Genomic DNA, 12253 nt, shown 5'->3' with positions numbered 1-12253 from the left:
ACCTTTTACCTCCTTTCGTGCTCAGTTGGATGGCTGCATCACACTGTACCAGACAGGCATCAGACAAAACACACCTGCAAAAAATAGTCTGCCCTGTGCATAGCTCTTAGCTGGTAGCTGAGTGTGAAGGGGAAAAACAAGGTTGTTACTGCAATTGAAACTTATCTTAAAACTGGAAATCTAAAGTTTTATAGCTCTGCATCACCATAGGTTTATGATCGAGTTGCTGGGTTTGACTGTTAAGTATACTGCACCTAAAATGAAGCAGAACCAATCACTCCACTTCAAGAATTTAGAGCTCACTGCTTCAACTTTGCAAATAGCTGCATGCTGCTACATATCAGCTGGGGAAATACATTCAAACATTACATTTCGAGTTTCCCACGCTTTCTCAAAAGTTCATTTTTTGACACTCCCCAGCGCGACTGTTCTTTAACTTGGAACAAAATCCCTCTCCGTGCCTGGGAGTAATGGAGGAGTTATGGAGGTGAGGATGAGGATGGGGAGGAAGCATGAAGAATGCATTTATCCCCACCAAAAGAAAAAGAAGGATGAGCTCAGGAAAAACACAGCACTGAGGAGTCAGCACAGGCAGGATCGTAGCTAAGGACAAGAGACTGTGCTTGATGTGGGGAAAATAAGTACAAAGCAACATGGATGCCTCAGCACCAGCGTGAAGAATTGAGAATGTACTCACAGAGCATCTGGTGCTTCTCAGCAAAACCCAGAGCTCTTGCTCAGGCACTACATCCTAGGTGAACATCTAATGTCTTACTAAAAACAAAGCTAAACAATTTTCCAGCATTAATCCCCTGCTCAACAAACACCCACTGCTGCATTGAAAGAAGGAAGAAGTAATCACGGCGCATGGAACAAAATGTGTCCGAAGCCTTTCCCCCACCTCAGAAAGTGAAAGAAGAGAAAGAGGAGAAAAGCCTTCATTTCCTGCAATTAGATGAGGTATGGCTCTCAAAAATTGAAAGCTGTAATTAGAGATGTTTGGAAAGAATACCAGGGAAGTACCTTCCTACCACACCAAAGCACATTTTCTAGAAACATCTGAGAAGTGAAAGGTTTTTGCTTTTGCTTTTTAAAAATTCAAAGCAAAACAGTGACTGACTCTCCTACATACAAATCTTCTTGTTACTTCAGAAAGTTTTCCCCAGACTTCGCTACATTTAAAATATTTTATAAACCCATACTTTTAATTTAAGAAAACAAAGTCTCCATATTTTTTTCTTTTTTTTTTTTGTTATAAAAACTGTTTTTCTTTTACATTGTTGCCTCACTGTTGAGTTTTGGGGAACTATCTCTAGCAAAAGCAGCAAAAATGCAGCAGTAGTAATGCAACCTAATCAGCAAAGAAGGGTATGAACTCCAAATTGCACTTCAGGATGCTGAGGTACACTTATCTGTAATTAGTCACTGATTTTTGAAGAGGATATGGAATGTGACGGCTACACAGCGTGAAAAATTAAGCAGACAAGTTTTAGGTTGGATGTGTAAGTGCTTGGTGTGACTTTTTGCACGAGCTACATTCTGCATGATAACAAGTCAGCTTGAAACCGATTGTGTCACGAACTCCCACACGCTTACCTGATTAATGCTTGGCCTCCCTTGTTTTTTCTTCGAGGTAGTATCCAGCCCCCAGAGAGAAGAAAACCTGCTTCTCCGTTTACTGGCAGATCTGGACATGGCTTGAGTCCTTCTCCTCACACCGGACTCCCCTGTGCGAGCCGCCACCTGTCAGTGCCACATGGTTTCACAATCAAAGGTTGCAGCATCCCACCGCACCACCGCTTACATAATCTAACAGTGAAATATCCTTACAAAAGAGGCAAAGGCTATAATAACAATGCGTGCTCACAACAGGGACAATCTTGCTGCTGCCAGGCTACCTCCTTCTCACTGCAATTTAACTCATTTCTTCCAACATCAAGAATTAAAAATTATTACGGACGGCATCACATGTTTTTTGGCATTCAAGTTGAGGTGTTTTAAAGCAGCTTTCTCAACCCAGAGCAAAACCTCAACGTCAGTGAAAGTGTTTTGGGTTCGTTCTTTTTTTTTTTCTTTTCATTTTATTTTCTAAGGAGATTTCAAAGCTGGACACACAAAGCCTTCAGAGGGCGGTGAGGCGCTGGCACAGCTGCCCAGAGAAGCTGTGGTGCCCCATCCCTTGAGGTGCCCAAGGCCAGGTTGGATGGGGCCCTGGGCAGCAGAACTGGTGGGGGGCAGCACTGCCCATGGCCGGGGGTTGGAGCCTGATGAATCTGTAAGGTCCCCTCCAACCCAAACCATTCTGAGATACAATGATTCTATGAAAGCCTGAGATTTCAAAAACTTAACTTTTTTTTAACAAAAAGTTTGGTCTTTTTCTTTGCTCCTTCCTGTGAAAGCACTCTGGGCATCCTTAAAGATACACAACATCTGAAGGCATGAGCAATGCACAAGAAAAAAAGTGAGTTGAAGTGATCCTTCAAATTAAAACAGTGTTAACTGCTTAGATACTTGAAAAACGGACCGAAGCAACTCCTTCAGAAGAGAAAGCTATTTGCTTTCACTGAGACCAAATATTTGGGGAGCATTATCCAAATAAGGAAGCTCTGGTAGAAATTACTGCAAGCTTAGTCAGAGGTGCTGTGCTTAGGCCAAAGTTTAAGCAGATTTCCCATCCAGAGGTGGAATCAGGACAGTGAGCTCCTCTCTTGTGAAAAAGGGAGTGGTAGAAGATGGCAGGTACAAACGGTAGCAAAAGGCAAAGCTAGACAGACAGACAGACCTACCCTGCAGACTTGGCCAGGCGCTTCCTGGAATGCCTTTGTACTCTATTCCCACACCCAAAACTCACAAAATGTGACAACCCTAGCTGGAACAGACAAACCTCTGAGTGATCCCTCAAGCTAAGGAGCTGAGAAACTGGTTGTTTGGGTGCATCAGATACAAAAAACCTATATAAAGATGGGAATAACAGAAAGCTGGCTTGTGTACCCAGGGAACCGTCACTATATGAGTAATGGTGATTCTTGTTCAGGAACATTGAGAAATCAAGGAAAAGGAGAACTTGAAATAACAGCTTCTTCCACAGCTTGGCCTTGTGAGACATTTCTTAGCTGTACATGGGACAGTGTGCAGAAAGGCTTAGCCCATCCTCTGCCTAACACAGTGAGGAACATCAAGTGAGCCAGGGCTGTGCTGCTATCACCACGCAGCACACAGCTGGAGCCCGAGAGTCACTGCACCATATCCATGAGGGCACAGAGGGACATGAGAGTCTGCTTAAAGTAAAAGCAAGCACGTGTCTTCTCCAGCACAACATATTCAAAACATTTTTTTTTCACTTGGCTCTCAAGAGACGCCAGCATGAAGAAGCAGATTGTTTTTCAGGCTAACAGGGCTTTGCTAGATGCAAAAAAATAAGCACAAATGTAAATTACAGCCCACCACTTTAAAAAAAATACATAAATCCACTAGCAATTAACAAGATGATGACGCTAATCTTTTCATGTATAAAAGAATAAAACGCCCCTGACTGAATTACAGCTCTGGATTCAATTGAAGGGTACAGCTGACATCTACAAGACAACAGTGGAGTTCAGCTATTTCTCTGAAGCTCCAGGAGCCCAAGACAAAACTACAGGATTATGATTGAAATTCATTAAAAACCCCACCATGTTACACATGCATGTCCCTGTATTTTTAAAAGCTGTGTTGTTACATTATTTACATTTAAACAACCATTTTAAATATGTCACACCATAAAGAGCAGAGAAGAACATTTCCCCTTCCATGTGGAGCATGAGATGTTGATCACTAGAGACAGGATATTAGACTAATTGGTCAGTAGCTTCATCCATATGGTAGAAAGTAAGCCATGCCCAAGACAATCTAAGCCAACACGTGCTGAGAGCCTCAGAAAGACTCTCATTGACCTCACAGGGTTTTTGGATCAAGCCCATGAACACAGACATCAGAGATGAGCCTGCTCTTTGTGACAGGAAGTCCTGTTTCTAGAAAGCATTTTCAGTGTGCAAAGCTGGAAAATTAAACATGGTTCTTCCGCTTTTGTAACATCATGGCTCGCAAGCATCTGCTTGTTAGCTTACATCCAGGACACACACATCTTTCAGGAAACAGAATAGCCTGCATGCTAAAGTAAGGGCTCACCCCACAGATACAGACTGCTCATTCTCTACATGATTTTTGTAATGGGCACGTGAGGAGATTTTCAGGTTGGCAAAGATGACCCCTGGTTTCTGTCCAAACTTACCAGTGCGTGGAACGAAGAGACTGAAAAGATTCCAAGGCGGCCCATTGCAACTTTAGTTGGACGGCTGGCAAAAGCAAGCAGTCTTTTAGGGTTTGGGAGCTCCCCTCCTTGGAGACTAGCCAAGTAACAGCGGTACCGAAATAGATCCATCTGGAACTGTTCAAGATTTTGTTCCCAAACAAAAATCTGTACACAGAAAAGATAGAGTGAAATGAAGAAGTTTGAAAAATGTCCACTGTTCCCAGCAAAATATATTTTTCACCAGTGCTGATCTTGTTTTCAAAGAAAAGAAACCTCGATTCACTCTTCCCTACGCTCTTCTTCCCAAAAAGGATAAAAAAACCCACAGTTTTTAAGAACTTTTCATTAGATGTAAAACATTTTCTCAGTGTTCAAGGCAGAAGCTTTCTCCTGGGACAACTGCCCCTTTGATACAATGCTAATTAATAGCATTAACATTCCATTTTTAATTTTCTTTGTATTCCAGGATTCCTTACTGAATATTCCCTTAAGAGGCTTCTTTCACGCATCAAGGGCATCTAAGAAACAAGAAGACCAAAAACCACCCACAAAAGTTTCACAAACAGAGTACCCCAAAACAGCTGCAGCAGCACTGCTGTAAGCACAAATGGAGTTCGCTACATTTGAAAAAATGTAGTACACTGGGAATAATTAATCTTACCAGTGGAAGAGCACTGTAATCAGCCTATGTGGGGAATTAAATAATTCAAATTGCTGATAGGAAACGGTTTCAAAGTGTTTAGAAAAACTCCTTTACGTCAAAGGAGAGACTGCTTTGCCCTCTTACTGTCACTGACAGCCTTTGAGTGGAGCCCTTTCAACAGCAGCGAGCATCTCCTCTCTCAGCTCTTTCCACAAGTTTCTAAAGGTACAAAATCCCTTCAGTTTAGCACATTATGGCCCCAGCCACTCCCTACAGTTTGCATCACAGGCACATTTGGCAACCGTGGTAAAAGAGCTACAAACTAATGAAGCAGGCACCATATGTTAGTTTCCTAAAATAAGGAGCCGCTGCAACAGTAGGAGAGACATCTGCTCTAGGCTCTCTGCTTTTCAAATGCAACTGTATTGTCCACTTGAAGTCAGAAAGACTTGTGGTGGAGGCTTCAGCCACGAGATCAGGGCAGATCCTTGTAACTAGAAGAAACCAGGGATGGCTTCTTCATCCCATCTACTGGTTCAAGAATCAGCCTCTTCTGTTGCTGAAGACAACGGTGGCAGCCGGATTTTTGGTCTACAATCAGCTCTCACTACAACATCCTATTGCCTCTTGCCCACAGTATTCTGGTAGCTTCTTTGCTCCCCTAAAGCTGTCACTAATGCAGGCTGCAAAATCCTTTGCATGAAGATTGAGAGAACCTGTGCTGTAGCTTAGAGCATGTTGGGTGGATAAATTGTGCAACTTGGGCTGCTGGCAGTACTCTGCCAACATACATCCTATCTACTCAGGGGAGCTCTGCCAGCACACACATGCAGCAGAGTGGGGACAGAGAGAGGTACCACTGAGGTGAAGAAGGCCTTAAACATTTCTCAGGGGCCCATTTCACATAAGCAGGCAAGATTACTTGATCCAGTATGGTCTTCTTCTTCTTGGAGTCTGTTACTGAGGACAGCTGCATTTCACCCATTTTCTTCATCTTCTCATCCATATCGATCTTCTGCTCCAGCTTTTTTATCTCTGTTTTCAGGAGTTTGACAGTGTCCTCTTTGTGATGCTGCCTTGCAACTGCAGTTGCACAAGCTGAATGGATTGCAGTGATCCAGTTCTCGAGTTCTGTCTGGCTAGAGGTCTGAAGAGAGGGAAAGAGGAAAAAAGAAGTCAAGATCCTCTTTAAAATTGATTGGAGATTAACGAACACAATTCCAAGGAGTTTCGTTTCCCTTTGATCGTGTGAATCAAAGCCTTAAATCCACTTATGAGAGAAGTAATAAAAAAAATCATACTTAATCAGGCCATTTTTAGCACAGCATTAGGCATTCAGCACCTAAAATTACACATATATCTATGCTTTGCAGCTGTACAGTGTTTCCCAGTAAGTTTTTAGGAATTCAATACAATGTTTCCAGAATATGTAGCTCATCATTTAATAACATTTTCTAAACTCTCAGTTTCCCAAGGCAAATAATGCAGCAGCCTCTGTGCTCTCTGCAGAATGGAAAGCTTTTTTGGCACGCAATAGTTAATAATAAATGACATAAAACCTGTCCATGATATCCATTACTAGCTATATTATCATGCAGATGAAACTTTCTGCTTCTGAAGATCCCAAAGCTCTCTGAAGATTACTCTATTACTATTTAAGGCAAGATCATCGTAAGTTTTATGGCCCCGGCACTGTCACTTCCCAAGCTTGTGTAAGACAGTTTGGGAAAAAGGGGAAGCATTAGGCTGGGGCATGGGACATCAGTATGTTTTCCTGGAGGAGGGCATTTCTGATTAGAGGCTTTTGTCACGGAAAAAAAAAATACTTCAAAGCATTCCTTTTCAAGACTTTCAAAATAAAACATAAATCTTCTCGGTCTTCTTACAAAACCTCACTCCCTTTTACAGTACATTGTAAAACAAAATTTACAGCCAAGTCAGGGTTGCAGCGGACTTGCTCTGAGTGCCAGTCTATAGCAGTAATCACACTGGTATTTGGCTCATGGTTGAAAAGGTAGCAAAGTGCCAAACCACCTTGTTCTCATTAAATTTTCTGATGATACCTGCTTTATAAATAGACAGCACAGTATGACTTCTCCAGTTGCCAGCAAAGATGAAGAAGGTCATCCTACTGCTGTACTTGCAGTCACAAGTAACAGCTAAGGCTGCAGCTTCCTGAAGCCACGGAAAGATTCCCATACAAGCACAACTCTGGAAAGCTTTCAGGTGCACACCAGACTTCAGGTTAGTGCTCCTAAAACTTCTGTGGGACTGAAACAGGTGAAGCACACATGTCCCAGAATACCTTCATTAATTCAGTTTAGGAGTACTAAGAAAAGACAGGATCTACACACCAAAAAAGATTGCTCTTTTACTACTTTTTTCATGTCTTCAGTAGGCACTGTACAAAGCAGATTGCTAAAATTGGGCAGGTTCCCTGCCCAGGTAGTACTTCTAACAGGCCCTCATTCATAGATGCAGGCTTACAATGTCTTACTGCTACTGCAGAAGGCATTTTGAGAACTCCTCACACTTGAGGAGGTGAAAAATTGCAGAACAGGATTCACTTTGCCTTCATCAGGTGGTGAAACCTACCGCTTCCAACAGGAGAGGGGACCACTGGACTTGCAACAAGATGTTATGTTTTGTTGATTCCTATAAAATTATAGTAGCAAGAGGTCATCTTTTTATTTTATTCAATTGTAAAATATCTGTATACTTTTAGATTCAGGTTTCATCTGGGCTTCTGGGGAAGAGTTAACTAGAAAAGGAATGTGGAAAGGATTTTAAGAGTTCAAGATCCTTCTGGTAAAGAAGTAGGCATGGGGAGTCACTCTGCTTCTCAGCGGAAAGGACCACATAAACAAGCTGCAAACATCTGATACATAAGTATGAGGTGTCACAAGTTGCACTGAGCTCCTGGAAAATACATGTGACATCTACAAGTAATGGATTTGTGTAGGCATGGTAAGAACTGACTGAGCAAGAAATTATGGTGTAGGAGGTACGTGATGTCTCTAGGTGCAATGCAGTGGGAAGGCTTGTTACAAGATGTCCAATATCTGTACGCATCACAAAGTAACCCTATTTTTTTCTCCCTAAGTATACAGTCTCCGTAGGACTGAAAATAGTCTTACTTAGGTCTGTGGTGTCTTCTCAACAAAATCGCTACTACAGCAGTGTATTATGTGGGGATACGTATGTATGACATTAGTAGTTAAGTAACACTTAACTTGAACAGCCATATGCATACTTGGGCTGCTCCAAACACAGCAGAGGAGGCCCTACAGCACAGTCACTAGCACTTTGTTTCTACCACTATGGCTGATCTACCCAAATCCATCCCTTCTTTCTCTTCTGCTTCTGCTTCATTAGAGTTGCATGAGTTCTCTGACAGGAGACATGTCACATAAAAATTTCTGCCGCCACAAGGCAATAGAAATTATTCCTTTTCATTTGAAAAGGCTCACTTTTGCTGTTTACTACGAAGTTACAAGAAAATCTACCCATGACATAATGACACAGGGTTTTTAATGAATAGCACCCTATGAAATGTGCTGCATGTGACCTTTTCACTATTTTACATCTACTGGCATTAATTTTATGAGAATTAAGGTTTTCCCTTAGAAAACTGGAAGGAAAATAATTTGTATTAGTGGACCAGGAGGAGGTGGTGCTTCATGGTCTTTTAAATACATGCTGAGACCACAAGCACCATGCTTTCCTCCCAGATGAAGCTCTCCAGGTGGCAAAATACATTTACCCTCTCCAAGAAAAGCATCAAATCGAAGAGGGACAGTGCAGTATTCCATCATGAGGGGAAGAAAAAAAATCAAACTGAGGTAGCAGAGAAGAAAAAATCTGCTGTTTTAAGTATGTAATCAGATAGTCTCTTCAAGATGTAAGCCAGCACCACCTTTGAGTCAGCAAAGTTGTTTTATTTTGTACTAGTTTGAGAATCTAGTCATTTGTTTAGGACAGCAAAAAGGACCTACAGTATAATTATAAAGATGTGCTTGTGGGGGGAAGGTGATGACAGATCAATTTCTGGTTTAAGAAAGCAAGAAATTCTGAATACACTGTCACTGAAAAGAGAAATGAAACATATAAATAAGCAATTCCTTCAGTTAAGAGAACTGAACCCAAAGAGGAGAAAATGGCACCACCTCAATGTAGGTTGGTATTTAGAAATAAGGAGATCACACCTTGACTAGTGACAAATTGTGATAAAAAATTGGAATGCCTCCCCAAAAAATCACTCAAGGAAGCAGTAGTTATCAAAAAGATTAAATATGTTTTAGTGAAATACATCAACTAATGCTTGATCTTCAATATAAGTTCTGGATATATTATTCAGATGTTTCTATTTTCTGATTTAGAAAATATAAATAATAATTCTAGATAATAATTTAGTGTACTGTCAAACAGCAGCACAATTTTGATTGATGCCTGAATTCTGCACAGCCATCAGAAATGAAAAACTTATCATGGGTTCCAAGGACTTGGTCATGTAAACCAGTCTAGCTACTCCACAAGGTCCTATTGACATACACCTCTTTCAAGACACAGAGAAGTGTCACAGTTAAGGCATCACTGTGATCCCTATTTAGTAATTGTCCTCGTCTGTAGGTACACTATAACTGCATTACAAAGCAATGCAAAATTTGTAGTTTTAACAGGGATGTCAAAATTTTTCTTAATTATACTTTGCACCAACCATCTAGACAAAAAGGATCCTGCCAGGCAATAAAAACAACAGATCTGACAGAGATTCACATGTGGTGTTGGGGCTCTTGAGTGGCCTTTATAAAACATATTGTGTCCTTCCTCTTGCACTGCTAGAGGAAAATCTCAAACCTATTGGAGTCAGCAGGATTTTTCTATTGATTTGAACCAGAGCTAAGATTTCCTCCTTTGTCAGTAGAACAAAAAAGAGAACAAACCTGTAAAACCTTCAGCCCAAACCAACCTGAAAGAGGAAAGCGTCCCCAAGGGAATTGCTGAGACAGAAAACAAAGTCCTTCTTGGGGTGTTCAGGCACCGCTTGCACTATGCTGTTTTCCACCCAGACGGCGTGCTTTGGGATGCTGTTGTGGTCAATGCCAGATCGGCCATCAGTCTCATAAAAAAACAACGTGCATCCTAAAAGAGAGCATCAGATATTAGCAAACAACACATTTAAATGCGACAGCCACCCTGCACCTATTCAGAGCTAAAACTTGGGACTGTAAATCATCCATCAAGCTGTCACAGGGGTGGGAGAGGATTTGTCGGGGCTTGTTCAGGTTTTCAGCCCTGTGGCAGACAGTGCTAGCAGCAGCACAACCAGCTCTCCACACCTCCAGCCGTGCAGTACACCCAGTTGTATCCCAGCAGAGCCATTTTGTTCACCCTGTGACTGCTTGAACAGCTGCAGATTTGAGCAGGGAAGGTCACAGGCAGTAAAACGCAGCCCTGGATGAGTCCTGTCATTATAAATCCCTGTGGGGGAGTACTCCACAGCCACCCAGTCCCGCCAAGGAAGCCCAAAGGAAGATGCAGGCCTGGGAGCACAGCCCCTTCAGCAGTAGCAGCCAGCTGCAAGCTGGCCCTGCCAGCCCTGCTGAGCAACCAAGAGCCCGGGGCACATCTCGGCCTCAGCCTCCTGCAGCTGCTGGCTACTGCAGTCCCTCCAAGGCAAAGTCGGGCTGCTTAATTACTGCATGCAGATGAATAACTGGAAGGAAAAACGGACTGGAATGAACTGTGCTCACTGAAAGACCGAAGTACACACACACACACACAGAAAAAAACCCTTATTCCACTGTAACATTTCAACTGTGACTCACGGTGATATGGACAAAAACAAAAAAAGCATTTCAGCTGATGACGGCAAAGAACCTGCTGGTTTTACAAAATAATCATTACAGTTCTCTGGGGGAAAAAAAAAAGGAAAGGTATAGCAAATCTGCAACTGTAGGGTCTTTTTCTCTCCCTCCCACCTCCCGATATAATCTCCAATTGTTAAAACTGAAACTGGCGCATTGTTTCTCTTCACTGGAAACAGCCCTTGGTGCAAAGTGATGCCCTGTTACCCAGCCACTCAGAAAACTATTTGCAGACAAACAATTGCAGCTGTTAACTTCAAAGCCCTGTTTAAATACTAACATTATTAAGGCACAGCAATCTAAGGAGCAAACACTCCACTTGAGTCAAAGCACTTTAAAATAACATCTCCTCTCTGCTCATCCTTCCCCTTTCTCCTCCCAGATGGCCCTTTGTGTGCCTGCTCTTCACAGCAAGATCTTCCTGCCGTGGGGCCGCTCCTAACAGATCAGGGCTTTCCCCTGCCCTCTCACCCTAGGCCTCTCCTCTTTTGTTTTCCCAGCCTCTTCAACTATTGCAAGGAAGAGCTGGGCCATGCCTTTCTCCTTGGTTTTAAAATAGCACTGCAAGTGCTCTTTGGGAAGGACAGGACTTTAATCGAAGCTTTCTGGATAGCCCCATCCATAGCAGGAGATGCGGTCTGCTGCTCTGCCTCCTCCAAAGAGCAGACCATGTCGGTCACAGCTGAGGGGAAAAAGCCCGGTCCTGATACTGCAGGCTTTGCTTCCCACTTTGTTGCATAAAGATCAACGAGAAGCGATTTTGGGAGGCCAGCTCCTAAGTTTTGCTGCTTCCTTAATGTTTAAAGTGCTCAGACACCAAATAGGATGGAACACCACTGCAAAAATTCACAGAATGAAGGCTGTGAGGCTTGGGAAGCCGAGGAGGCCAGCAAGGAGGCTGGGTGCTGAGGGCTGGGTCACCACTATGCCACAGAGAAGTGACAGTCTCCTAAGTCACAAGCCAGCCTTGCCAACCAAACCACAGCTTCCTGACCACACTAGCAATGTGTTGTAACTCACTAGGCGTTACTACCCTTGGAGCAAATAGAAGCCTCAGAGAACAAGGTACAATTGGTGCAAAGCAAAACAGGAATGTATAGCACAGCAGCCCATGCATGAACACACATCAGCAGTCACCATCTGCATTAGAAACCTGCATTATCAGGTGCATGCTGGCTGCTCACAGGTATTTGGTCCATCAGCAAGCCCTAGACATGCCTCTTAAAGGCAAACACCCAGGCATTAGAAGAAGCCATCCCAGATGATGGCACCAGGACCCCCAGGTATGAACCCTGCTTCAGTGCAGCACAGTCACATATCTGTGACTACTCGCATGCCCTAACACAAGCATGACAATAGCTATCAAATAAAACCCTCCGCTGAAAAATCAGGACCATTTCCTCGTTCTTGCTACTAATTACCCAGCTAATTACCATGGCAGCTTTTTTAAAG

The 12253-nt window shown here is 42.8% G+C and overlaps 1 protein-coding gene across 4 annotated transcripts in view; it reads right to left on the bottom strand.

Annotated features, from left to right (window-relative positions):
* The window catches only part of TIAM1 (TIAM Rac1 associated GEF 1), a 114143-nt gene that overhangs the window by 54352 nt on the left and 47538 nt on the right, over positions 1-12253 (bottom strand). For all 4 annotated transcript variants that reach the window (XM_010722825.3, XM_010722814.3, XM_010722819.3 and 1 more), the window contains 4 exons: positions 9904-10076; positions 5857-6081; positions 4271-4456; positions 1597-1743 (listed from right to left, as the gene is read on the bottom strand). In XM_010722825.3, coding sequence (XP_010721127.1) covers positions 1597-1743; positions 4271-4456; positions 5857-6081; positions 9904-10076 — 731 coding nt within the window. The remainder of the gene's footprint in view (positions 1-1596; positions 1744-4270; positions 4457-5856; positions 6082-9903; positions 10077-12253) is intronic.

Source organism: Meleagris gallopavo, chromosome 1 (genome assembly GCF_000146605.3).
Source record: "Meleagris gallopavo isolate NT-WF06-2002-E0010 breed Aviagen turkey brand Nicholas breeding stock chromosome 1, Turkey_5.1, whole genome shotgun sequence".
Taxonomy (NCBI): Eukaryota; Metazoa; Chordata; class Aves; order Galliformes; family Phasianidae; genus Meleagris; species Meleagris gallopavo.
Note: the sequence above shows the minus strand (reverse complement) of the source record. Positions and strands in the feature narration are given on the sequence as shown.